This window comes from Myotis nattereri (assembly GCF_964212035.1).
Source record: "Myotis nattereri genome assembly, chromosome: 17".
In the NCBI taxonomy this organism is placed as follows: Eukaryota; Metazoa; Chordata; class Mammalia; order Chiroptera; family Vespertilionidae; genus Myotis; species Myotis nattereri.
In genome coordinates, this window is record NC_138092.1 from 12,298,142 (window position 1) to 12,324,589 (window position 26,448).

A 26,448-nucleotide genomic window follows, 5' to 3' on the forward strand; every position below is an offset into this window, starting at 1 on the left:
CCAGAATAAATTAATGCAAGATACATTCTACTAAAAAAAAAAAAAAAAAAAAAAAGCCCTGTGTGAAATTAAAGGACTATAATACTGTTTCAATTGAAAGAACAAAATAGAAGCAGCTACATAAATGTACCTGTTTAAAGTGTACAATTCAGTGCTTTTTAGTATATTCAGAGTTGTCATCAATGACTGCTGCCCTAACTTCAGAACATTTTCATCTTCCCCCGCAAAACCCTACACCCATTAAGCAGTTTGTACCCATACTTCCCTCTCGCAACACTGGCAACCACTAATCTACTTTCTGTCTCTACGGATTGGCCTATTCTGGACATCTCACTATTTTTTGTTCCCAGAGAACCTAATAGTTGATAACCATTATTCATGATAATTTTGCCTAATGATAGGGATAATTCTTTTAAAATTAATTTTTAAAATACTTCTGACTTTATAACAATTCTTTCCTTACTTGTCCAATGGGATGTAGGAATTCAGAATGGATCCCGCCATTGCTTTGGTGCTGGCATTATCACTAACTGTTCCCAAGCTGACCGTGCCAGATTCTCCACTTAGACTGCACCGTTCTTTCTGTACATCTGCTTGTACTTCCAACCTTAAGAGGGAAATACCAGATAAAAACAGAAAATACATATGACATCAGCACTATTATAACATGTATCTTTTTAAAAATATGTTTTTATTGATTTTTTTTTAGAGAGAGAAGAAGGGAGAAGGATAGATAAAAAATTCGATGAGAAACATCATCAATTGGCTGTCTCCTGCATGCCCCCTACTGGGGATCAAGCCTGCAACCCAGGCATGTGCCCTGACCAGGAATCAAACCTGTGACCTCTTGGTTCATGGGTCGATGCTCAATCACTGAGCCACTCCAGTGGGGCTATAATATGTTTCTTTCTTTTGTTTGTTAATCTCCTCACCTGAGGATATTTTTTTGTTGATTTTTAGAGAGAGTAGAAGGGAAGATGAGAGACAGAGAGATAAACATGGATGTGAGAGAGATATCCATTGGTTGCCTCCCGCATGGGCCTGACCGGGCTGGGATTGAGCATGCAACCGAGGTACATGCCCTTGACCTGAATCGAACCTGGGATCCTTCAGTCTGTGGGCTGACACTTTATCCACTAAGACAAACCAGGTAGGGCGTAACATGTATTTTTAAGTAATTCAGTTAAGAGCCCTAGTAACAATAAGTTATTTTAGAAAATACTATACACATTATTTTTAAAGTTTCTTTTGATTTGATTATTCAAATTCTACTGCAATGCACTGAATAGTACCAGCGGTCCAAATGAAATAAGAAAAATTAGCTGTCTGCCAAGTAAGGTAGCAACAGAATAGCACAAAGACATAAAGGGGTTCAAGTTAAATATGCTATATTATTTTCACTCAGGATGTGGCACTTTGCTTGGCATGTTCAGTGCAAAACACAAATACATTAAAAACCATTCTTCATGCCCTGGCTGGTTTTGTTCAGTAGATAGAGTGTTGGCCTGCGGACTCAAGGGTCCCGGGTTCGATTCCAGTCAAGGGCACATGCCCAGGTTTCAGACTCCCTCCCCAGTAGGGGCGTGCAGGGGGCAGCTAATCAATGATTATCATCATTGATGTTTCTATCTATCTCTCTTCCTTTCTCTTCCTCTCTGAAATAAATTAAAATATATTTTTTTAAAAAACACACAAAAATCAAAAAACCATTCTTCATGAAAGATCAGTAAATCAAAAAATCCTGGGCATCTATATGTCAAAAATGGTTCTATAAATTTAACATCTGAGTCTTTAAAAAAGACATAATATAGATCACTATAACTTAAGAGTTTGTGCTTAAAAGCAAACTACCTAAAAAGAAGCATGACCAATTTATCTTTTAATTCATGTACTGTCTACATTTTAAAAGAAGCTAATAAACATAGGTAAAGAGTAGCGAGTAAAGAGGAAACAAGGGAAGATAAAAATGCTTTAATTTCTCCTATTTAGAGATAAGTAGGAGAGCCTTGGTAAAAGACTTGGTGAGAATGAAATAAGCGTTAACTGAAAGCGGACGCTCCCAGCCTCAGTCAAGCATTCCCGGGTATCCTGACTCCCCGCTCCCTTGGCTCTCAGCCAAGGTCTCATTTCCTAAGCTCCAGCTGCTGCCCGCTCCACAGACCAGGACCACGCCATGCACTGCCCTTACTGTGCCCACTGAAGCAGCCCCACCATTCAAACGTAACATCTGACAAAGGCAGCAAAAAACATGGCAAAATTATGTCTTAGACTTAATTCTACCTCATCATAGGTATATTCTTACAGAAAATCTAAACAAGTAAAAATCTCCTTACTCACTGTTTACCAATAATTTCATTTCTTAGCATTTACTTTTTTCAACCCTGACACAGTAGGAAAATATGTAATCATGTTCAAAATTCTCCTCATCAAGTTAATAATCTGTAGTTAACAGAAGGCAAACACACAACAAAACAAAGCACATTTTCTTACCTGTTGAAACAGTTGACCATGGCACTTCCTGACAGACTCCCTGTTATGCTGGCTCCAGCCAGTGCCATGGTGCTGGCCGTTTCACTCAGGTTGTCCCGAATGGCTCCTATCCGATCCATGTGGCTTCCACTTGCACTCAAGCTGCCAGTCAGACCACCAACACTTCCCTCCCCTATACTTGGGTTCTGTCTTGCTTCTGCTACTGAAGTTGTGTCTAAATGCAAATATTTCAAATAAATTAAATAAGTATAATTAATAACGTCCCTCTTAAATTCCTCCATGATTTCAGATAGGGCATTTTATCATATAAATTATAAAATATACACAAGAATAGAAAAAAATGTCTGAGGTAGGGACATATAAGTATGGGGTAAGAGTAAAGGGAAATAGCTGAGAGAATAAAGCTGGATTAACAACTGGCCCTCAGTTTTAGATAGTCACTTTTTTATTATCACTCAAGGATATTTTTCCATTGTCTTTTAGAGAGAGTGGAAAGGAGGGAGGGAAGGAGAGGCGAGAGAGAAAGTGAAAGAGAGGAAGAGAAGCATTGAAGTGAGAGACACTTCAGTTGGTTGCCTCCAGCCCTGCCTTGGGCTGGAGTTCAGACCTGCATCCCAGGTATGGGTGCCCTTGACCAGGAATCAAACCCAAGACTCTTTGGTTTGTGGGCTGATGCTCCAACTGCTGAGCTAGACTGGCCAGGACTTTTTTAATCCAGAAGATTTAGGAATTCTATAAAAAAACCTGAGTGTTGAAAACTTAAGCTAACGTTGGAGGAAAATCACGTGACAGTTTTTAATAAGGGTGTCATATAATGAGTTTATTATTCGCTAGGTCAATAAGAATGAGCCAAAGTTGATACCTAGATATATTCCATGGTTCCAATTGTCTACAAAGTACTACAAAATCTGATAGTACTTTTCACATGCTTTGTATTGACAGATTCATTTATTTGCTCCAAACTGGGTTCCTATTACACTCACCCAACACTGTTCTAAGCACTGGGGACACAGTGGATCAAAGAGACAAACACTCTGCCCTCAAGAATCTTATATTCTAGTTGGGGAAAGCAATAAATAAAATTATATAATAATAAATGTTATGAGAAAAAATAAAGCAGAGTAAAAGGGAGTGAGAAAAAGGCAGCGAGAGTGATAAGAAGTGTCTGTGCAGCCGAAACCGGTTTGGCTCAGTGGATGGAGCGTCGGCCTGCGGACTGAAGGGTCCTGGGTTCGATTCCGGTCGGGAGCATGTGCCTGGGTTGCGGGCACATCCCCAGTGGGAGAGGTGCAGGAGGCGGCTGATCGATGTTTCTCTCTCATCGATGTTTCCAACTCTCTATCTCTCTCCCTTCCTCTCTGTAAAAAATCAATAAAATATATTTAAAAAAAAAAAAAAAAAAAAGAAGTGTCTGTGCATACCTGTGGGCTACTTCAGATAGTGTGATCATAGTGTTATGTTTTAGAAGGCCTCTCTGATAAGGTAACACTTGTAGAGACTCAAAGAAATTGAAGGAGTGAGCCACAAAATTACCTTTGGGAAGAGTAAAGCAGGCAATAGGAACTTCATGTTTAAAAGCCAACAAGTGGAAGTATACTGGGCACCCTCGAAAACATCAGGGGCGGTGGTATAAAACAAGAGAATGACAAGAAATGAGTTCAGAGATACAGCCCGGGACAGATCACGTGGGGTTATAAGGACTTCGGATTTGTTCCTCCCAGTATAGTTACTATAACTGTATTGAGGATAAGAAAGACATGATCTAAGTTCTATTTATTTATTTATGTTTTTATTGATTTCAGACAGGAAGGGAGAGGGAGAGAGAGATAGAAACATCAATGATGAGAGAGAATCATTGATAGGCTGCCTCCTGCACGTCCCCTACTGGGAATCAAGCCCGCAACCCGCGCATGTGCCCTTGACTGGAACCCAACCTGGGATCCTTCAGTCCGCAGGCCGACGCTCTATCCACTGAGCCAAACCAACCAGGGCTGAGTTATGTTTTAGAAGTATCACTATGGCTGCATAGTGGAATAGTGAGTGGAAACTGAGAAGCTGCTGGATCAGTTAAGAGGCTATTACGATAGTCCAGGAAATAGGACAGTAGTAGCTTAGATTAATAGAATAGCAGTGGGGAGGGTAAGAATGGTTAGATTATGACTAAATACTGAAGAAAATAGCAGGATTTGCTGATGGATCAGATGCAGTATAAGAAGGGAAGAGGAGTCGTCATCATAAGTGAAGGCTTTTAGCCCAAGCAACAGCAAGAATGGAGAAGCTACTTAATAAGGGGAGGATGATGGAAAGAACAGATTTTAGAGTGAAGAGTTTGGTTACAGACAGTTTAAGCTTAAAATTCTCATCAGACATTCAAGTGTAGATTAAAGAAAAGAGATGTGCAAGTGTGGAGTTCAGAGGAGAGTTCTAGCCTAGATACAAATTTAAGAGCAGTTGTTCTATAAATTATTTAATAGGTGAGAATACCTAGGGAGTGAGTGTAGATAAAGAAGAGAAGTCTGAGAACTGAGAAACTCCAAAATTCAGAGGTTGGGAGAGAAAACTGAACCAGCAAAGAAGACTGGGAAGATGTGGCCAGGAGATATGATGAGATAAATACTTTTCCAGAAGACAAGTAAAGAAAATGTTTTAGAAATGAGGGAACAGTCCACCATGTCAGGTGTACTCTTATATTAAGATGAAAACCAAGAACTGACCTCTATACTTGGCAACACAGAGGTCTGCTTTGTTAGAGTGGTAGGGACTAAAATATGATTGGAGTGAGTAGTTCCAGAGGGAATGGGAGGTAAGAAAGTGGACGTTATCTTTGTATATTTGCCTGACACATTTCTGTAACAACTGCTGGACTATAAAACATGTGCATGCTTTAAGGCTTATTAACTTACACTTCTACTGGCAGCACATGAGGGCCTTTTCATTCTCCAGTTCTTGTTCTAATTCATTTTTCTTTGAATAACACTGGGTTGATACTTATTTGCCATCTGTATTTCTTCCTTTATGAACGGTATTACTCTTCATATCCTTTTCTTACTGATTTGCAATGTTTCAGGCAAATTTAAGATTAAAATTCTAGAATTTCTATGACATTATGTTTCCACTAGAAACTATTCCACCTTCTTTCATCCGTTCATCATTCCTTGGCCGTTTATTTCCTGATGTACTTCTAGATGAATACTACTGGGCCCAGTGAAAGGAGGGTAATGGAAATTCTGACTTGCATATTGTCTACAGCCTCCCCCTACTTAAACTATTAGTAAGTACATTAATTTCCCTTCCTTTCCTTAAAGGACTTACCTACAGCTGTGTTATTTCCACCAACATTGATATCATTTTCATCATCAAATTCAATCCTGACTCCTTTTCCATTGCCTGCTGAGACTCCACAACCTCCACTTCGACAGAGAGAAATTGGAACAACGCCATAGACATAAGCTAACATAATAGGAACACCAATACCTAAAGAGAAATTATATTAGTTATTATAAACCAAAAACTAAATCACAGAAACATGAGTTACAGAAAGTCTTTTTGAGACAGTGTATAAGAGGTAAGTCCAAAAGTGGATTTATCTAGCTGTTTAGGGACACAAGCAAATTCAAAGGTTCTAGCCTTTCAGGTGGCATACATGAGGAGGAAAAAGATGTAAACCGTTTCCAGTGCCAAGGTTCTAAACCAGCCGTGGGCAAACTACGGTCTGCGGGCCGGATCCAGCCCGTTTGAAATGAATAAAACTAAAAAAAAAAAAGACCGTACCCTTTTATGTAATGATGTTTACTTTGAATTTATATTAGTTCACACAAACACTCCATCCATGCTTTTGTTCTGGCCCTCCGGTCCAGTTTAAGAACCCATTGTGGCCCTCGAGTCAAAAAGTTTGCCTACCCCTGTTCTAAACTGTCCTTGGGGGAGGGAGGAAAGGGTGTCTGCCACTAGTAATTACCAACTACCCCACGGCTGGGCTCTGAGTCTATAACACCTTAACCAAATAATTACTAAATAAGAGTCTTTCAGTAGGTTCAGGTTAAATGATCTTAAAATAAGTAATTTCTTTTACATTCAACAATATGTTTTATTTTAACATCCTCCACAAAACTTAAATTTTATAAATTCTGAGGTCATTAGTATTTTTAAGCATTTTCTTACCTACTGTTACTGCAGCTACAACTGGAGATACGATTACAGACAATGTTACACCACCTGCTATGGCCAAATTCCGTTTGTGCTTGGAAATGTCCTTGCCTTCATATCGATTGTGAATCTTGAATTAAAAATAAACACCGGGGTGAGAAATTAAAGAGAAAATATATTACATACTTATGTAAATGAAACAGACCCACATTTGCTAGAAGTTTAAGGCGATTATCTCTTGTAACTTCATAGTTAAGTGTTTTGATTCAAGGTCAACATATCATTGTTCTTAGACCATATTCTTACATAATTTGCTCCTTATTAATTTGCTTACATAATAGAGTGATTTAATAGATTTTATACTTTGTGTTTACAAGTAGTTGTAATTTTTCTGAAAAAACAGTATAATCATGTTTTTAGCAAAAAAGGCATTAAAAGTATTATTTCTAACATAGCTATGAGTTGGATGTTTGACTAATAGGATTACTTTATGAAATTTAGCATTCCACAGGTTTCCTTCCAAATAAGCATCCCTAAATAATAATAATTAGCTCATGCCAAAACCGGTTTGGCTCAGTGGATAGAGTGTCGGCCTGCGGACTGAAAGGTCCCAGGTTCGATTCCGGTCAAGGGCATGTACCTGGGTTGTGGGCACATCCCCAGTAGGAGATGTGCAGGAGGCGGCTGATCGATGTTTCTCTCTCATCGATGTTTCTAACTCTCTATCTCTCTCCCTTCCTCTCTGTAAAAAATCAATAAAATATATTTAAAAAAAAATAATTAGCTCATAAGGGTGGTTTCCACAACCTTTTTAAAAACTGACCTTCAAAAGCAGTACTAATAAGCAAACAACACTAAATAGAATCAATTTTTCCTCAGATCCCTTTTTATGAAGAAAAATATAATATTACCAAAGACTCAGGATCCTGGGTTTTCATTTATAGCTCAGAGTAAGGGGTAGAGAGAGAATAAACTATACTGTCAGAAGACAGGTGTTGGATCTACTTAGCTTCTTTATACTGTAGAAGTGTTACCAGACAAAATTTAGTATCACTATGAAAGTGGCTTGTGAGATGTATGTACTTCAGGAAATAGCTCAGTATCTTTATTCTCATATTTGCAAGGGCTAAAGCTAATAAGTAAATTTTCCCTTGTTTCAAGACAGATGCAAACGGCCTCAAAAGTGTACAGGTAGTCTCTCAAATAAAGTATCTGACTTATAAACAATGTGAAGCTTTAAGAAATCTATTCTTATTATGTGGTTATTTGGGAGGCTCTGAAAGTACAAGGAGTATCATAGCATGTATTAAACAGTGATAAAGCTGGGGTGGGGAAGTGGGCAAAGCATATATTGACAAAGAATATTTCTATTTCCCCACCAAATCCTGTTTCCCAGCAGTGACTGTATGTGCCCAGGGAATGGGCCTCTACATTTTCCTAAATGATCCATGTAGACAGAGACTGCAGACCTTCCCAAAGTACCTTTCATTATTCTTCAATTCTGCAACCAATTCCTGCTGCTCCTCACTCCTACTCCTGAAACACTTAGCATTGAAGCAGGGAAAGCCAAAGCTAAAAACTGATGGAGCAGACTGGGAAAGGCAGGCTGCCAGGGGCAAGGAGTCTTCCAGAAAAGTTTGCATCCTCAAGCACCAATGTTCAATTACAGTGATCATATCATCCCGTTAGTTCTGGTTCAACTTTATTTTTTTACTATTTTGTCCCACATTTTCTATTTGTTATTACAAATAAAGGCTCAACTTTTAGGTACCTTATCAACTTAATAGGTTTTCCTGGGCTGGTTTGTGTCCCTGAACCCCACAGAACATTATTTCAGTGGAAAACTAATTCATCGCCTTGCAACCCTCTGAGTACATGTTTGAAAAAAGACGACTTGTGACTGCACCTCAGACTTGCACAATGAGGTAAATAATCTCTCCTCTATAAATTATTTGTAGATGTGTGCAGTGTAAGAGTCTCTCTTTTCCTTCTGCTTCGAAGTATCAAATAAACAGTTTTGTTCTCAGCAAAACCATGCTTTGGATAATACATAAAAAGTTATTACAATCAGCTATTATGTTTGGGACAATTTAAGTTTAGTTACGTCAATCTTCTAAAATAGACATTTGGCTCATAAATATGTTTCTCTTTTGAACCAAAGCTAATTTAAAAATAGTATGTTTTGTTATTTTTCTGGTTATTACAATAATATATGTTGAATATAAAAAAATTTGGCTATTATATGGAAGAGGCTCAGCCCTGCCTTGAGTTTGGTCCTAAAAGTCAGAACTATAATTAAACAAAATAATTTAAAGAGAAACAGATCCAGACTCAACCTAAGAATTTCCTAACAATTACAGCTACATGGAAACAGAATGGGCAGCCTCAGGAGCTGGTGGTTTCCCATCAATGAAGTACCCAAATGGCTAGACTGAAATTTATCAGTGATCTTACCTACAGAATTTGTGCATCTGGGTTTAAATCCCAGCTCTGCTTCTTCTTGTATAATTAAGATAAATTACATAAACCTCAATATTCTAACACATAAATTGCTGTGAGGTTAAAATGAGTTGAAGTACATAAAACACCTACCACAGTAAGGACTCCCACCCTCCTTTTAAAAAATCCTGTACTTTGTTCTGCTTAGCGTTAGATAATTTCTAAAGTTACTTCTCAATTCTGAGATCCTATTAATTTAGATAGCAGCAAACTTCTTTGTCACTTCATAAATTATCCCTTTAACCTTTCAAAAAAGAATTATTTGCTTACCACTCATAGGCAAGTGGTAAGTATTGGTGCTTGGACTTTCACAAAATTGTTAACAATCTACAACAAGAGGATTAATAGCAACAAACTAAGGGGGAGAAAAAGCTTTGAACTGAAGTTGAAAATAATTTAAAAACTGCTAGTTATTCTTTGCCTGAGGACATGTATTATTTAGCCATTAACTTTTTATAGACTTGACTATACAAGGATATACCCATGAGAAAAATGGACAGGTGTGTATTTGTTAGTACTTTATACTTAAAGTTCATTTACAATGAAAATGTACTAAAGTTTTCCAATTCAGATAATATTAAAATAATTCTACTTTTAAACATCCATATGAGCTTGCCAAACTCTAAAAATTTATTGCCTTATGAAAAAATAGTAATTGTTTTATAGTGAAGATACTGAAAATGACTTAGTCTTTCAAAACAAAATAAAACAAAAACAGTCCTAGTCAGTTCGGCTCAGTGGATAGAACATTAGCCCGTGGACTGAAGGGTCTTGGGTTCGATTCCAGTCAAGGGCTCGTACCTCGGTTGCAGGCTTGACCCCAGGCCTGGTTTGGGCATGTGTGGAAGGCAACCAATTAATGTCTCTCTCTCACATCACGTTTCTCTCTCTCTGTTTCTGCCCCTCCCTTCCACTCTTTCTAAAAATCAATGGAAAAAATATCCTCAGGATGAGGATTAACAAAATAAAAAAAACAAAACAAAACAAAAACAAAGCCAAAATCACCAACCCTAAAGATTTAGAATAGATAATGAACTAACAAGGAATTATGCATTTTACCTTGCGGCCCACGTATACAGGAATACCAATAATCATTGCAGGGATAGCAATGCCAGCTATTAAAGCAATTCCTACAGGAGCACCAACGAGTGTTCCTAGCTGCCACAGAATTTTCTTCTTTCGGCTCCAGGGTTTCTTCCCCCAAAAAGTACATCCTGATGGACTAATGGAAAAAATTATAATGTTCTAAGCTGCAAAATATCACAACAAATTACTACAATACAGTAACGTAATCACTATAAGAGACTTTCTCATACTAAGAAATAAGATTTTCCCTTTCTTTAAAATGAGTTCATTAAAAGTCAAAAAATCATAAGTACCACCATAAATTATATTTTAAAAATATTGATAAGTGGGATTTAGTTTAAATATCTATCTATAGACTTCCATTAGCCTCAAAACCTGAGGTTAGTTTTTGAAGAGTATATTAATATTAAAAAAATGCTTATTTTATCCATTTTAGATAGTTATCTGATTATATCATAAACTCACACTGCAGCCTAAATGAGAAAATTTATACATGAGTAAATTAAATGGAAAGATTTATGACCTAGCATAATTACATGGGGTATTAAATACTAGCTTTCTAGTTAAAAAGAAAGGGGGGGGGAATGTTTTCTATTTTTGACTAGTTATTAATCCCAAATGACTAACACAATAATATGGTTTCTTTTAAATTTATGTAACTAGAATAAAAAAGACCCCATAATCCCGTTTAAAAATGCTTAGAATAACACTATAAAAGTCCTTTTGTCTTATAATGTAAAATGATATTCAGATGGAAATAGCTCCTTCAATATACTTACCTTAGATAATGTAAATCTGAAATTTCTTTCATACACAACCAACAAAACTCACAACCACAGACAGCACATGTCATGTGATTACAGCTCCCATCATTCATCTTTATTATATAAGCAGCACATCGTGGACATGGCTTTATATCATCAGCTATTAGGAAAATAAATAGACATGCTTAATATGTAAAACTGGTCTAAAAATAACGATTTCTATTGAATAATGAATTGTAGCACTGCCCCCAAAAATCTTATCATGTACAGTTTGTTAGCTATAGCTTCAGCCCACTATTTTTAGTATATAAAGTATTTTTTCTTCCATTCTGAGAAAAGGAGCATATTTTACATTAAATTTTCAAATTGTAAAAGTTTTCAAACACAGCAGCAGTATAATAAGAACAAAGAATAACAAAATGATAAAAGAGGAAAACCAAGGACAGCCCCAAATTAATTGTGAACTACATACAGTTTATCTTTTTTCTTTTCCCCCCCCTTGACATTCCCCCGGCCATAAAGTTTATCTTTCTCCCTACCCCAAAGTGTAGTCTTCTCTGAGTGACACTTCTTATCTACAACTTCTCTAACCATCTCCACTTAATACTATTCCTAGTAGTGAGTGAATACTAATGGAAAATGACAATTTGATAGAATCAGTACTCAGAATAAAAGGAAGGAGGTAAGAGGTTAAGGAAGAGTTACATACTTATGAACATTTAAACAATGGAAACGGTTTCAGAATTATAGCAACCATTTGTTGGTTATGCTCATGACTGTTTTTCATTTGTCATCTTTGTTCTTTTTATTCATTTATTTAAATGCTATTGTTGTATGCTTCATGTATAGTAATATGGTTATGCTGCACAAAGGTGCCAAGTTAAAATCAAGTGGGTCCATAACTTTAGGGATCACTGACACAGAGTAAGAGTTATCTCAAGTTATACAACTATTTTAAACTTTAGCATCTATTTAAATAGCAACCAGTAATTATTCTACTGTTACTAGTAGCCAGCTATATTTGTATAGTGCTAGGCACTGAATTCAAGTATATGGCTCCAACTTCTTAAGAGGTAAGCATTAAGCTATACTATATTTTCTGTGCTTTAACCACTTGACAACAACAGCCAGGTCAGAAGGTTGTTTTTTTTAATGATTACTTTGAGAGACTATATTTATTCCAACAATGCTACTATTTGGTTCAAGTCATTTGGAAAAGTTTTTCTTTCATAATTACTTTCAAAGTTATTTTACATATATTTAAAAAAATCACGCTCATGATCATATAGTTACATCTTACTTTGAATCCACTCCAAACCAGTGATTCAACTTGATATGATATTCTAGTTGTTAGTCTTAGTTCCAAAGGAATTTTTGGTCATACCCAAAAAACTTACTGACAATAAGGGGATAATTTAAGTGAATGTATCAGGATCAAAGGTTATGATCAATATGGTATTCCAAGGAAACACTGCTGAGATGAACATAAAATCTCCCATGGTGACTACTGTGAGAAAGACCAACATTCATCTGGATGACTGAATGACAAAGTTGATTTTAAAATTAATAACAAAAGTCATCTTAGTCTTTTATTTTTCTTCTCTTAATGATGGTCTACACATATGCAAATCTCTAGCAGGAGACTGTGGTTTATCTAAGTTTCCCTACCTCATAAAGCCAGAGCATCCCATATAATAAAAGGGTAATATGCAAATTGACCCTAACAGCAGAATGACTGGTCACTATGACACACACTGACCACAAGGAAAGCTCTGCTCAGCCACAAGCCAGGCTGATGGCTGCCAGCACAATGGTGGCGGCCGGAGCCTCTCTCGCCTCCTCAGCAGCACTAAGGATGTCTGACTGCAGCTTAGGTCATCTCCCATGGACATCCCCCGAGGGCTGCCGGGCTGCCAGAGGGATGTCTGACTGCCAGCTTGGGCCCAATCCCCCCAGGGAGCAGGCCTAAACCAGCAGGTGGACATCCTCCGAGGGGTCCCAGACTGCAAGAGGGCATAGGCCGGGCTGAGGGACCTTCCCCCTCCCCCCCGCCCCCGAGTGCACAAATTTTTGTGCACCAGGCCTCTAGTTTATTATAAGCCAGGACATGTTTCAAACTTACAGATACAAGTATTATTAGTATCTTCATCTTGCAGACAAGATAAGTAACTCGTTCAGGGCCACACAGAGACTAAGTGGAGAAGCTGGGATTTGAATCCAGACAGTCTGAGTCTAAAGTCTATTCTCATACTCTGAAACTTTGTGTCCTGTAACCAATAAATACTCATCCGCACTTAGAGACGAGGGATAGCATTTCCAAGTGGACCACTCAATGGCTACAGCTGACCCTCCAGAGGACAGTTTAGGTATATTCAGGTCCTCTCTGAATTATTTCTGGACCATTAACTACAAATTATTACTAATGTTTGAGTTCTACCCCAAATATTGAGGAAAGGAAATACAAACAAGTCAATCAGCAAACAAGCATGAAAATCCATGTACATTATATAAAGTATTAAATGTTGAATTTAAAGTTTATTTAATTTTAAATGTTTAATTTTAAAATTCAACTTTAAATGTTGAAAAAGACTTTTTTGTACTATAAAGTACATAACTATCTCAATACACTGCTGGTAGGAATATAAATTATTTTCTTGACAAATTTCTATATTTTCCAAGTTTTTTCCTATTACCTAAGTAGGAAAAAATGAGAATTTTTCTATAAATGATTGAAATTCCAATAAACAATGAAAATTCTACATATGTAAAATAGTTTTGAAATTTTATTCAAAAAACATTAAGATGTTCAGAAAATTGCTTATAAATTTTGAGGTTTATGAGATGCATACATTGCTCATACATAGATTGATCCTCGGGTAATTTCTAAACTGCTAGTCAAAGGCCCAAAGTTCCTAATGTCCTCCCCACTTAAAGTATGACTTTGAATCCTTGGTCCTGAAATTGAATGAGACATCTTTAAATAAAAAATGTATTTCACAAAAAACAAAAACAAACAAACAAACAGAATGTATTTCACAAAATATGATACTGTTTTTAATCTGTAACTTTGTGATATTTACATAATTAGAAGCAATCTAAAGGTAACATATTCAAAATGAGTATTTTATTAAAAATACTTGCTAAGCTTTGCATAAAACACCTTTATAAACAACAGTTTTGGACCATGTTTTGCTATCAGTTACTATAAATCATCATGACACCTCCTTTTTTGTGTGTTTTGTTAAAATCTTTCCAATCTCAATACCACTATCTTCCATAGGAAAGAATGAGTGCTTCTGGAACAAAACTGTTAACACATGAAGACACTTTTGTAAAATCAAAGAACAGGTGAGAACAGGAACTTAATATTGTATTTTTTACTTAAAATAACTAGTGTTCTATATGTGTCAAATATTTTATTAAAAAAGTTAGACGTAAGTACCTGCTGCTCCAGACTCCTGACTGTAACTGATGGATGAAGAACGTATGGTTCTCAGGCGTAAACTCTGGGCTCTCTCTTGCCGAGCAGCATCACAGGTCTGATTTGGGTGCCAAATCTGTTTACAGTGGTAGCAAAACTCTGTTCCACAGCCTTCTCGCCCACAAGTTAATTTTGGACAGCTAGCACATCCAAATGCTATCACAGCATATCTTGAAAGAAACAAAAACAGTTTAAAACGTGACATATAATGAATATAATGAATATAAGAGATATTCATTAAGTAAAAATATTATCCCACTTAAATGCTATTCCTGAAGAAGCTTTCTATTTATGCATGAGCAAATAGTTATAAGTCCTAACATTATCTCATCAATATAAAAAGAGGGGAAAAAATAGTTCACAAATGGCATTTAAAGGGCTAAAAAGCATTTTAAAGTTCAATTTTAACTTCTAACTTGCAATTTTAACTAGATGCCAAATTGTATATATAATCTAAACTGCATATACAGTATAAATTTTATAAAAATTCTATTAAATTCTATTGTGTGCACAGAGAAAATACCAAAAGGAAATACACCAAAAATCTTAAAGCATTTTTCCTAATATTAGGGTTTTAATTTTCTTCATTTCTGATATTTACAATTACTTGCTACTTTTCAAATCAGAATGATAAAAAAAACTAGCTCTAGCTATTTAAAAACGTAACTATGGACTAGCAACACCCGTCAGTTAATGACAAACTGTGCCAATTCATACATTTGATGATTATCTTGTATTTATACATAAATTCTCATATTGTGCTTCTAAGATGCATGGTAAAAGTGGTCGTTGGTACCAAAAGTATACACCCTTGAATTGCTCAAACAGAAAGTTTGGTGGGTTTTCTGCTTCAGATAAAAGACTGAGAACAGTAGATTTGTGACTAGCCCTAATACTTATTATCTGAGTTAATATTTTTGGCACTTTAAAATAAGTTCTGGGCACTATTGGGCATTTCTCCCAGAGAAATGAAAATTTACATTCACACAAAAACCTGTACACAAATATTTACAGCAGCTTTATTTGTAATAGCTTCAAATGGAAAACAGCCCAGATGTCCTTATTCAACAAGTATATGGTTAAACAAATTATAGTGCATCTATACCATGGAATACTATCAAGAACAAAAAGAAACTAACTACTGTACATTTAACACCCCACATATACCTCTGGAGAATTATGCTGGTGAAAAAAATAAATCTGAAAAAGTGACATACTGGATAATTCTATTTATATAACATTTTGAAGTGATGAAATTTTAGAAATGGAAAACTGATGAGTGGTTGCCAGCGATGCAGTGGGGAAGGGAAAGTAGATACATTTATAAAAGAGCAACATGAAGGATCTTTGTTGTCATGGAACTGCTCAGTACCTTGACTATGGTGGTGAATACATAAACCTACAGGTGGTAAAATGGTATATAACTACACACACACATACACACAAACAAGTACAAATAAAACGGGAAATTTGGCAGTTCTATCAATGCCAGTATCCTGGTGGTGATACTGTTTTACAGCTTTGCAAAATGGTGCCATTGGGGCAAACTGTGTAAAGGATAAACAGGATTTCTTGGTAATATTTCTTACAACTACACATGAACTGACAAGTATCTTTTAATTAATTAATTTTGTTAATCCTCCTGAAAATATTTTTCCATTGATTTTTTAGGAAGAGTGGAAGAGCAAGAGACAGAGAGAGAAACATCGATGTGAGAGAAACACATCGATTGTTGCCTCCTGCAAGCCCCCCCACCCCCACACATCAGGGCCTGCGCCAGGGAGGAGCCTGCAACCAAGGTACATGCCCTTGACCGAAATCGAACCTGTGACCCTTTGGTCTGCAAGCCAACGCTCTATCCACTGAACCAAACCAGTTAGGGCAGTGGTCGGCAAACTGCCGCTCGCGAGCCACATGCGGCTCTTTGGCCCCTTGAGTATGGCTCTTCCACAAAATATAGACTTCTGCGAATGGGCCACGAAGTTTCAATAGCACTGTACATGTGCGCCCGCACGTGGTATTTTGTGGAAGAGCCATACTTCAGGGGCCAAAGAGCCGCATGTGGCTCGCAAGCCGCAGTTTGCTGACCATTGCCCTAAAGTAAAGTTCTTGTATAAACTAGAATCTTGTCAGCCCTATCTACTGTGTTCTATTAGGTTGATAGTATTGATATTATCTAATATGACATAATCAACCCAGCACAAGAGAATACACCTAGTCAGTGACCAGAGAGCTTGTACCCTTAGATTTATTGTCTTAACCTCTTCTAGGCACAGGTACTGATGTTTAAGTCTCCTTTTCATTTGTTCCATCATGTTCAGACTTTTTCTTTTAAAGATATTAAACACTAAAGGAACCTATTAAGTACTTCTTATTCTAGGGTCCCATAAAGGATTGTTAGAAAGCCAGATCAAAAACAATATATAGACATGTTCCTCACTATTGGAATTCTCACTAGAGGAGTATTTACTACAGTGATTTGCAAGCAGTTGTTTTTTTTTAATCTAAAATTTGCTATGCAAGTTGAAATCTACTCTAATGACTGTGAAAATATGGTGCAGAGTTCCATGGGATCAAGAGTGAGACACTCATATGTAATCTATTCCTCTGTCTCCTGCTCAAGTTATTTAAAAGTATTGCTCATTATCCCTATTTTCTTCCCATCTTTTTCTTTAGAGTTTTCTACTTCATGGGTCCCACAGTTTGCTTCTGCCAACCTTGAAAGCACAGCCAACGTTGGCTCAGTTTAGACAGTATCATTAATATATTATTTTGTTATTTATGTTATCGTACAAGCTCCCTGCAGTTATAGGAAGAGCATAATTCAATATTGATACTGAGTAGTCTCTAAGTTCTTCACACACAATTAATAAATTCATAAAATGTTAAATAATTAGATAATATTTCTAATGCTTTATATTACACAGAAATGCCTTGTGGATAGTTAAGTGCTAGTGATACCACGGAAAATTAGTTGGGATTTGCATAGGCTGAAAACATATTACTTTTCTCATATATAATTATAAAATATAGGCTAGATGCAATCTGAAAATTTGCTACTCAACAAGCTTTTAATAAAGGATATGATTCAGAAAATGAGTCCTGAAATTGTCATTTGATAAATTCAAATTCAGCCTGGTCTCTGAGATTATACACAGATAATCTTGGAAATTCTCGTTTTCCCAAATTCTTACTTATAGATAATCTCTGGTTTGCTAATGGTAAGCTAAACCATAACCAGTGTTTACGGCTTTTATTATTCTTGAGCAGCATATAACTATTTCTTCCAATTCTGACAACTGTACATAGTAAATGCTCTATAAATAGAAGCTGTTATTAACATAATAAAATATATAAGCAAAATTATCTTATTTTAAATGTTGATAAAATGATATTTGTAATTTAAAAACTTGAGGGAAATGAAATATATAACCTCTTGGTCTTGAGACTAGCAAATACTTACGCACACCAACATGAACACATCACACTATGACACATATTAAAGTACCTTTCAAAAGGGTTATTTCAATTTATATAAATGACCTCCCCCACCAAAAACAAACAAAATCCCTGATCATTTCACCTATTACTTCAAAATAAAAGTTCTCCAAATGGATGGGGAAAATCAATTTTGCCCACAACTAGATCTTGCATTCTACCACCTTAACCTTTTCTTCTGAAAAAATGTGTTAAGTGAAAATGTGATGCAGAGACATCAAAATGAGTAAGATAGGTGTCTTGCTTTAACAGTGAACACTGCTTGACACATGGCATGCACTTAACATATATTTGTCTATTGAATGAATTACCTAACATGTTAAGATTTTTCTTTCAAATAAAAGTCAGCATAATTCTTATTTTATCCACAAAGAAAAATATTAATTCAAGAAAAATCTAACAAAATCTTCTTACCCACAGTCTGGAGCTGGACACCACCTACAATCAGGATCTCCAACAAGCCACCGTCTAAGCATAAATTCTTCATATTTTTCCATCAACACATCATCACTTAATATCAAGCGAATATCATGGGGATTAAACCGTTCAGTACATTCTGGGCAACTGATATTAACTCTACTTTCAGAAATTTCTATCCTTAGATATTGTCGTAAGCAATCCACACAAGATCTATGATGACAAGTCATTATCTCAGGAAATCTGTCTTTAGAATGCCGCAAAAGGCACAAAGGACACTCTATAAAGTCTCCAATTTGTTTGTTGATGGAGGTCAATCCATTGTCAGAGGAGGTATTTGTAGAGAAAATGGAGTTCTTATCAGTACACATTTCAGAATGTATACTTTCAATACTTGCAATTCCATCCACCCCGCCATTTAGCTCCCTTGATTTACGTTTGCTATCCTTTTTCCTCCGAAACAAAGAGCCTATTGAAATTCTTCTTTTCTTGGGTGCCTTTTTGACTGAAGGCAAGCTCACGGATGAAGCAGAAGACTGAAGATCTCGATCTGAACCCATTTGCCGATGTAAACTCATGTCTAAAATGCTCATTAGAAGTGAGTCAGGGTCTGTGTTTACACACAGCCCTTCATTATATTTAGAGATAAAACTTATTTCTTGTTCTTGCATTCAGATTAAGTCATGATGTACGAAAATCCTACTTGGTTCCTTCAGAGAATTCTTGAAAGAGTTCGATTTACAGAAGACTGTTATCATAGATGTTCTGGAAAACAAAACAAAACACCAAGATCATTTAATTGTATATTCTTAGTCTACAGGTTTTTAAAATAAGCTTAAAAATTCAATACAAAATTTCAAACAAGTATGTTCTTAACCATTAGTTTTGTTTTGTTTTTTAAGTAAGGCTAATTTACTGAGTAGTCTACAAGAGAATATAAAACCAATGCTAAAAGAACAAGGACATTCTCTAATCTTAGAAGGCTTTAGATTTGAACTGAACTTACTAAATTTTTTATCATTGACTATCAGACCTCAATGATTCCCCATTGATTTAGGAGTTTTTAAAAAAATGGACAATAAAATGCACATGTACATACAAGGACTGAGTGCAACTTACACAATCTTGAAGAAAAATAAAGTGTGTGTTGGAGGGGGAGTGCTCTTATAATGCCAAGTATAATCCTATATAACAAAAGGCTAATATGCAAGTAGACCAAACAGCAGAACGACCAATCCCTATGACATGCACTGACCACCAGGGGGCAGATACTCAATGCAGGAGCTGTCCCCTGGTGGTCAGTTTGCTCCCACAGGGGGAGCGCTGCTCAGCCAGAAGCTGGACTCATGGCTGGCTAGTGCAGAAGCGGTGGTGGGAACCTAAGGCATCAGTCGGACATCTCCTGAGAGCTCCCAGACTGCGAGAGGGTGCAGTCCGGGCTGAGGGACACCCTCACCCCCAGTGCACAAATTTTGTGCACCGGGCCTCTAGTAATTATTATAAAGTTACAATAATTAAAAAGACAGTGTGGTATATCACAAGGATGAACACAAAGACCAATGAAAATAACAGTTACGATACAGAAAATCCAACATGTATATCCCACTTGATTTATGTCAAAGATGACAATGCTAAGCACTAAGAATAGCTTTTTCAAAAACAAAACAAAACAACATAGTACTGTTTTACTGTTTGCCATCTGAGAATAGAAAAGAAACTTGACCTATAGCTCACCCATACATAAAATTCAATTCCAGATAGTTCATAATTCTAAATGGGATCAGTAAAACTGTAAAGCTCCTAGGAGTCCATAGAAGAGACTATTACAATATAAAGATTTATTGAATAGAACATATGAAAGTACTTACCATTAAAAAAGGACTACTAAATTTGATACAATAAAATCAAGAAACAGTTTTAAGGGAGTGAGAGAAGTCATCTGCCACATATTACTAACAAGGACTAGTTTCCAGAACATGGAAAGAACATTTACAAATCAGTAAGACAAAGCAGACAATCCAATAGAAAAATGGGTAAAGGACTGCACAGATGCTTCACAAAAGGATAGGGAAAAGTGCTCAACATCATTTGTCATTAGGGAAATACACATTAAAGCCATACTGAGAGACCACTATACCCAGTAGGATGGCTAAAATTCAGACTGACATTTCCAATTATTAGTAGAAATGTGGAGTGCTAGTGGGAGTAAAAAATGGAACAAGTACTTTGGAAAACTGTTAAACAGTATCTACCAAATTTAAACATATATATATACTTTATTGTCCCTTTCTACTTCTAGAAATGAGAGCACAAGAGAAATAAATTAATACATGCATCCAAGATATGCATAACAATATTCATAGCGGCATTAGTTATTATAAGCAAAAGTGTTGAACACAACCCACATTTCCATCAATAAAATATATTCACACTCCAGTATACCAGAAGCAATGAAAATGAACAAAATACTGCTATACATAAAACAAGAAGGAATCTCACACACACACAAAAATGTTATGTAATTCCATTTATATAAAGTTCAAAACAAGCAGAACTAATCTATGATGTCAGAAGTTAGATTGTAGTTACCTTTTGCAGGAAGGCAAAAAGGGAACTTTTACATGTGTAGTGGTTACCAAGGTATGTTCAGTTTGTGATAAAACACTGACCTACAAACATGATTAATGCACTTTTCTGGATGATCATTATACCACAGTTAAAGGTAAAAAAAGAAGCAACTTCTGATATCCACACATATTCTGGAGAAAGTCATATTGATTTCCCAACACAAAAATCTAGAAAAAAATTTACTCAGGAAAACTTTATTCATGTCCATCAGTTTATATTTTCCCATTATTTGCAGTATTCTCCCATTAATTGTGAAGAAAATTCTGCCAAATTTTCTTCTTTATATGTCTTTTATTTTCTTTTACATCTCAAAATGCTTTCTGTACTCCAGGGTTTTACCTATATCTATACCCATATCTATATCTATATTGGACAAGGTCCCCGGAATAGACTCCCCCTACAATTCTGTTCTAGGATACATCCCCCCTACAATGATATCGAACAGAATTGTAGGGAGACTCTCTCGGGGACCTTGTCCTAAGAATTTATCACTGAAAATATAAAACTGGTGGCACTTAATCAGTATCACCTGAGGTATGTTTCTTTTTTTCCCTTTCTTTTATTTGTTTATTTTTCTGTCACCATTTATCCCTCTGTACCCTTTTCCACCTCCACCCACCCCTCTCCCCGCTGTAATCACCACACTGTGGTCCCTATCCATAAGTTCTTTCTCTTTTTTGCTCAATCCCTCCACCTTCCCCCAACATTCCCCAACACTTTTAGAAATGTGATAGCCATATAATTTATTATCCAAACGAGAACCTTATAAGAGTGAATGAAAGAGCTATTAAAATTTAAACTAGGATAACAGGAGCAAATTGAAGCATATGGCTATTCTACTTAGGAAGTCTTTTTAAAATGTACAAATATGCTTCAAAAGAAAACAAATTTGAATACTAAAATTTTAATATTCCTGTATGGTAGAAAATACTGTAAAGTAGAAATACATGATATTACTGGGAAAACATGTATAACAACAAACAAATTTCCTCACTATGCAAATAGCTTTTAGCAAAATGAGCAAAGATTCAAAGAGGAAGTTTGGAGAAAAATAATTACAAAAATTATGATGGTAGGAAATAGTGTTCAACAATAACCACTACTAGAGAAATGAAAATCTAAACATTAGATACCATCTTTGCATTAATTAGATTGACAAAGACTATAAAGATTGGTCAGTGTGTACTGAAAAAAGCATTTCATATACTCTTGGGAGTGGTGCAAATCAGCACAATTTAGGGGAACCAATTTGACAATATCTATTAAATTTCAAAATAGAAATATTCTTGACCAGCAATCCTACATGTAAAATTTATCCTTCAAAAAATATGACACAAGTGTTCCAAGACATATTGTGCAAAGAAATTCACTTTAGCCTTGTTGATAGAAGCAAACAAAACAAAAAGGGGAAAAAAAAGAAAAGCCCTTACCTGGAAATAACTTGTATCCAATAGGGAACTGGTAAAAATAAATGAACCAATCATAATTTATCTGCAATGATATGGAAAGACCTCTCTATATAATGCTGAGTGAACAATAACAATTGCAAAATAGTATGAGCCATTTGTGGAAAAAACACCCACATACAGGCTTACATATGTACACAATTTCTGGAAAAAATGTTACAAAACCATTAATAATGGTTGCCTTAGGAAGAACAATCTTTAGTATTCACTTTCTGCCATCAGAATAGTTTAAAATTCAATCATGAGCATCTATTACTTATAGTTCAAAAAAACCCTAGTTGAACCTCACAAGCAATAAAAATATTCTGCCCTAGAACCACCCAATCAAAGTGAAAATGGGGTCCACAGCTTGTATGCTTTGAAAATGTTCTTCAGTAATTTAAGTGTATACTCTGCTTAAGAACCACTAATACTAAAGAAAGTTTGCATTCTCATTTAAAACAGAAATAAGCAGTAAAATACAAGTAGACACCAAATTATGTATCCGCCCCCCGCTCAGCCCCGTGTGTTCTGTTTATAGGCTGCCACTGCCCAGGCACAGACGGACTCAGAGGACAGGGTCAGATGGGCAGAATTGGTGGATTTTGCCCTTCATAGCAGGATGCAGCCTTTTTGCAATGTGCCTGCCCGTGTGAAACCATCCTTGCAGCCTATGGGGTTTCCAGTCACTCATTTTCAGCCATATTGGAACCCATCTTAGTGATGCTAGGTGCAAGCAGCAATTATGAATGGAAGGTACATGAGAAGTAAGAATGGGCCCTAGGTAGGGAAAGATTCAAAACTCAAAAGTCTCATAACTGGAAGGAACTGTGCAGTACAGAAAAGTGGGAGACATTCTGTTCTTAGAGCACTGCATCGGGTCAGTTACCGAGTCTCCCTTGGAAGTGAGGAGGAGCTGGTGGTGAGACACTGATTTCTCTTTGGGACCTGCTGCAGCCAGGCGGAGAGCTGCAGCAGCTGCCTTGGCTTGGAAAATAAACAGTGGGGGAAATCCTAAAACTTGACTTACTTTTTTGGTTCTGCTCTTAGTGTTAAGTTTCTGGGGCAGTGAGAAAAGAAAGTATCTATCCAGCACCTCCTATACAGAGAGTTGCAAAGAACCACCTATCAAATTAAATTTGGTTACGTCCAATTTAATTTTGCAGTTGACTACCAAAAAACAAAATTAATGGCCTTAAGCCATCCATTGATCAGACCATAACTAGAAGTGATGTACTAGAAATGATGTATCGGCACACAAGCTAACTTTGGCACAAAGTAAATAGAGCTTTTGTAAATCTGAACCCGTTTCATTAAGAGAAGTTTGAGGCATTAAATTGTTTGGATTTCCATATATGACTTTCTCTGAACAGTAGTAAATCACTAAGCTCATTATAATGAAGTTTGCTATTGCTCAAAAAAGGTTATTTAAATGTTTAAAATTATTTTAAGTATGTCATTCATCTTACCAACCACAAATTTGGAAATGCTGTATTTTCCTCTAATAAATCTAGTCCACAATATAGCTGCCATATTCAGTTATAGCAGCAATGCAGACCCTGGGCATAATTATAGCATTCCAAATAATATTAAGGAGACAGACTCTCTTATAAAACTGACTTACTAAACATCTCTCTTTACAGCCTGTTAAAGTAAAAATATAATAGGCACCTTAATAAATTTTTGGAGAAGGATAACAATACTTAAAATAACAGCTAATATATGGGTAAGCTTCAGAGAAATCCATGAAATCTCTAAACCTCTAACTAAATTGTGAACATATATATACTCTAAGGGTAGAATCAGTAGTTTTCAACAGATTTTCCAAGGTGTCTAAAGTATAACAAAAGGTTAACTGCTACTGCTGAGATATTAGATTTTAATTTGCCAGTAAAAGTTAACATCCGTTTCTGTAAATCTTTTCTGCTCTCACTAATCTACCTTCATACAATATTCATATCTGTACCAATTATTAGCTCAGTTAGAACATACTTCTATTATATTAAGATTTGAAGTTGCAGCTCTTTCCAGAGATTTAAGTTATTGGGAAAGTTAAAAAACCACTTTCGTTTGGAAACAAATGTCTCAGATCCATAATGCAAGAATAAACATGAAGTTGCAGATGGCCTAGAGCCGCAGTCGGCAAACTGCGGCTACCCTACCTATATAGTTTAAGTTTAAAAAATTTGGCTCTCAAAAGAAATTTCAATTGTTGTACTGTTGATATTTGGCTCTGTTGACTAATGAGTTTGCCGACCACTGGCCTAGAGTAATGCATCACATGTTATATTAAATAAAGCAAAATTATACAAAAAGGTGAATATTGTATTCTCAAAGGACAGTTGATTATAAACATGTACATAAAGATATTAGAGTGCTATATCATCTTCACTTAAATCTTCCTAATTCAATTATAATATCTTTATTTAAAATATAATGACACAGCCCAGCCACTGTGGCTCAATGGTTGAGCATCTACCTATGAACCAGGAGGTCAAGGTTTGATTCCCAGTCAGGGCACATGCCCAGGTTGCAGGCTTGATCCCAGATACGGGGCAGGCAGGAGGCAGCCAATCAATATTCTTTCTCATCATTGATATTTCTATCTCTCTCCTTCTCCTTTCCTCTCTGAAATAAATAAAAATATATTTAAAATATAATGACACAAAGAGGTAAAATAATTGATGCCCAATGAGACCCAACTATGGTGCTAAAAATCTAAATGTCTTTCAATTCTTTGAATGTCTCCTCAGAAACATGAGCATCTTATATGCAGATTTAAGGAAATCTGGGTTCTATGGATTGCTACACCAAGTGGTTTTGTGGCTTTAGTTCAGTAACCACCTCTCTGTATCATCTGTAAAACAGAGAAAACACAATTGTGGCAGAGATGTTATACACTCACCTGTTTCATCTTCTTCCTGAGCATATAGAAGAACTAATTTCCATTCCACCTGCAGCTACATACAGCCATGTGCCCAGTCCTGGCGAATGCAATGTGAGTATACTAATAATGTATGGCCCTTCCAAAACTGGTCCCCAAATCATCCCTTTAAATATCCTTCAAGTTCTCTCTTCTCCCATTGGCTGGCTAAGTGTAGTAATTCTAGTGGTTAACCCTAAGCAGGCATTAGGGGACAGCTGAGTCACAAGATGGAAAGAATCTGGACACCAGAGTCATCTACACAGTTCTTCGTGTGAGTAAGAAATAGACTTTGTGTTCCACTATGAGATTTTGGGGTTGTCTGTTTCTGACATAATTATCTTACCTACTTAGTAGGAGGAAATAATGAGGTAAAAATTTAGAGTAGCTTGGAGAGAAAAATGTTTTTAATACTATACAGATATGGGTAATGATAGCATATATTTTATTCAGAGAGTAAAGCATGGACTTTGGAATCACAATATTTGGGTTCAAGTTCAGTCTCTGACCCTTATTAGTTAGCTGTGTGACACTGGGTTAAATTACTAAGACAGTTTCTTCAACTGTACACTAGAAATAATAATAATGTTTATAGTCTGTAGGATCATTAGGGTTAAATAAAATAACATATGTGAAGAATCCAGCATAAGGTATGGCATACATGTAACTAAACCATTTACTGGATAAAACTGTTGAAAGGATTACAGAAATAAATAAAGAAAAAGTTGGCTCTGAAATGGCTTTTTTTATGAAGAGCCAGCCACTTGGACGTTTGGAAGACATCATTATTGTACATGAATTTCTTTAAAGTAAATGTAACTAATGTTTTTAGCCTTATGTTTAGTAGCGACAAATCTACCTTGAGTGGTCTATTATTAAAAATGGGATAAATAACTTCAACCCAACTACGTATTAGTAGGGGAAGAGGGGCTGATTCAACAGCTTATTGGCATAGGCAAGTATCAGTTTCCAGCAAGTTTTTTGGAAAGTGAATGCTTACCAAGACTCAAATATACTGCCTTGAGCTCTATCCTAAAGATTGTATGATCTCCCACAAACAGAAACTAATAG

At 36.1% G+C, this 26,448-nt stretch overlaps 1 protein-coding gene across 1 annotated transcript in view; it reads right to left on the reverse strand.

The window, feature by feature from the left end:
• RNF19A (ring finger protein 19A, RBR E3 ubiquitin protein ligase) overlaps positions 1 to 26,448 on the reverse strand; it is a 37,301-nt gene that overhangs the window by 2,301 nt on the left and 8,552 nt on the right. Inside the window, exons 2-9 of the mRNA XM_081111120.1 lie at positions 18,379 to 19,146; positions 14,428 to 14,636; positions 11,001 to 11,145; positions 10,195 to 10,357; positions 6,652 to 6,766; positions 5,803 to 5,964; positions 2,491 to 2,704; positions 464 to 607 (exon numbers count right to left, since the gene is read on the reverse strand). Coding sequence (XP_080967246.1) covers positions 464 to 607; positions 2,491 to 2,704; positions 5,803 to 5,964; positions 6,652 to 6,766; positions 10,195 to 10,357; positions 11,001 to 11,145; positions 14,428 to 14,636; positions 18,379 to 19,052 — 1,826 coding nt within the window. The 5' untranslated portion in view covers positions 19,053 to 19,146. The remainder of the gene's footprint in view (positions 1 to 463; positions 608 to 2,490; positions 2,705 to 5,802; positions 5,965 to 6,651; positions 6,767 to 10,194; positions 10,358 to 11,000; positions 11,146 to 14,427; positions 14,637 to 18,378; positions 19,147 to 26,448) is intronic.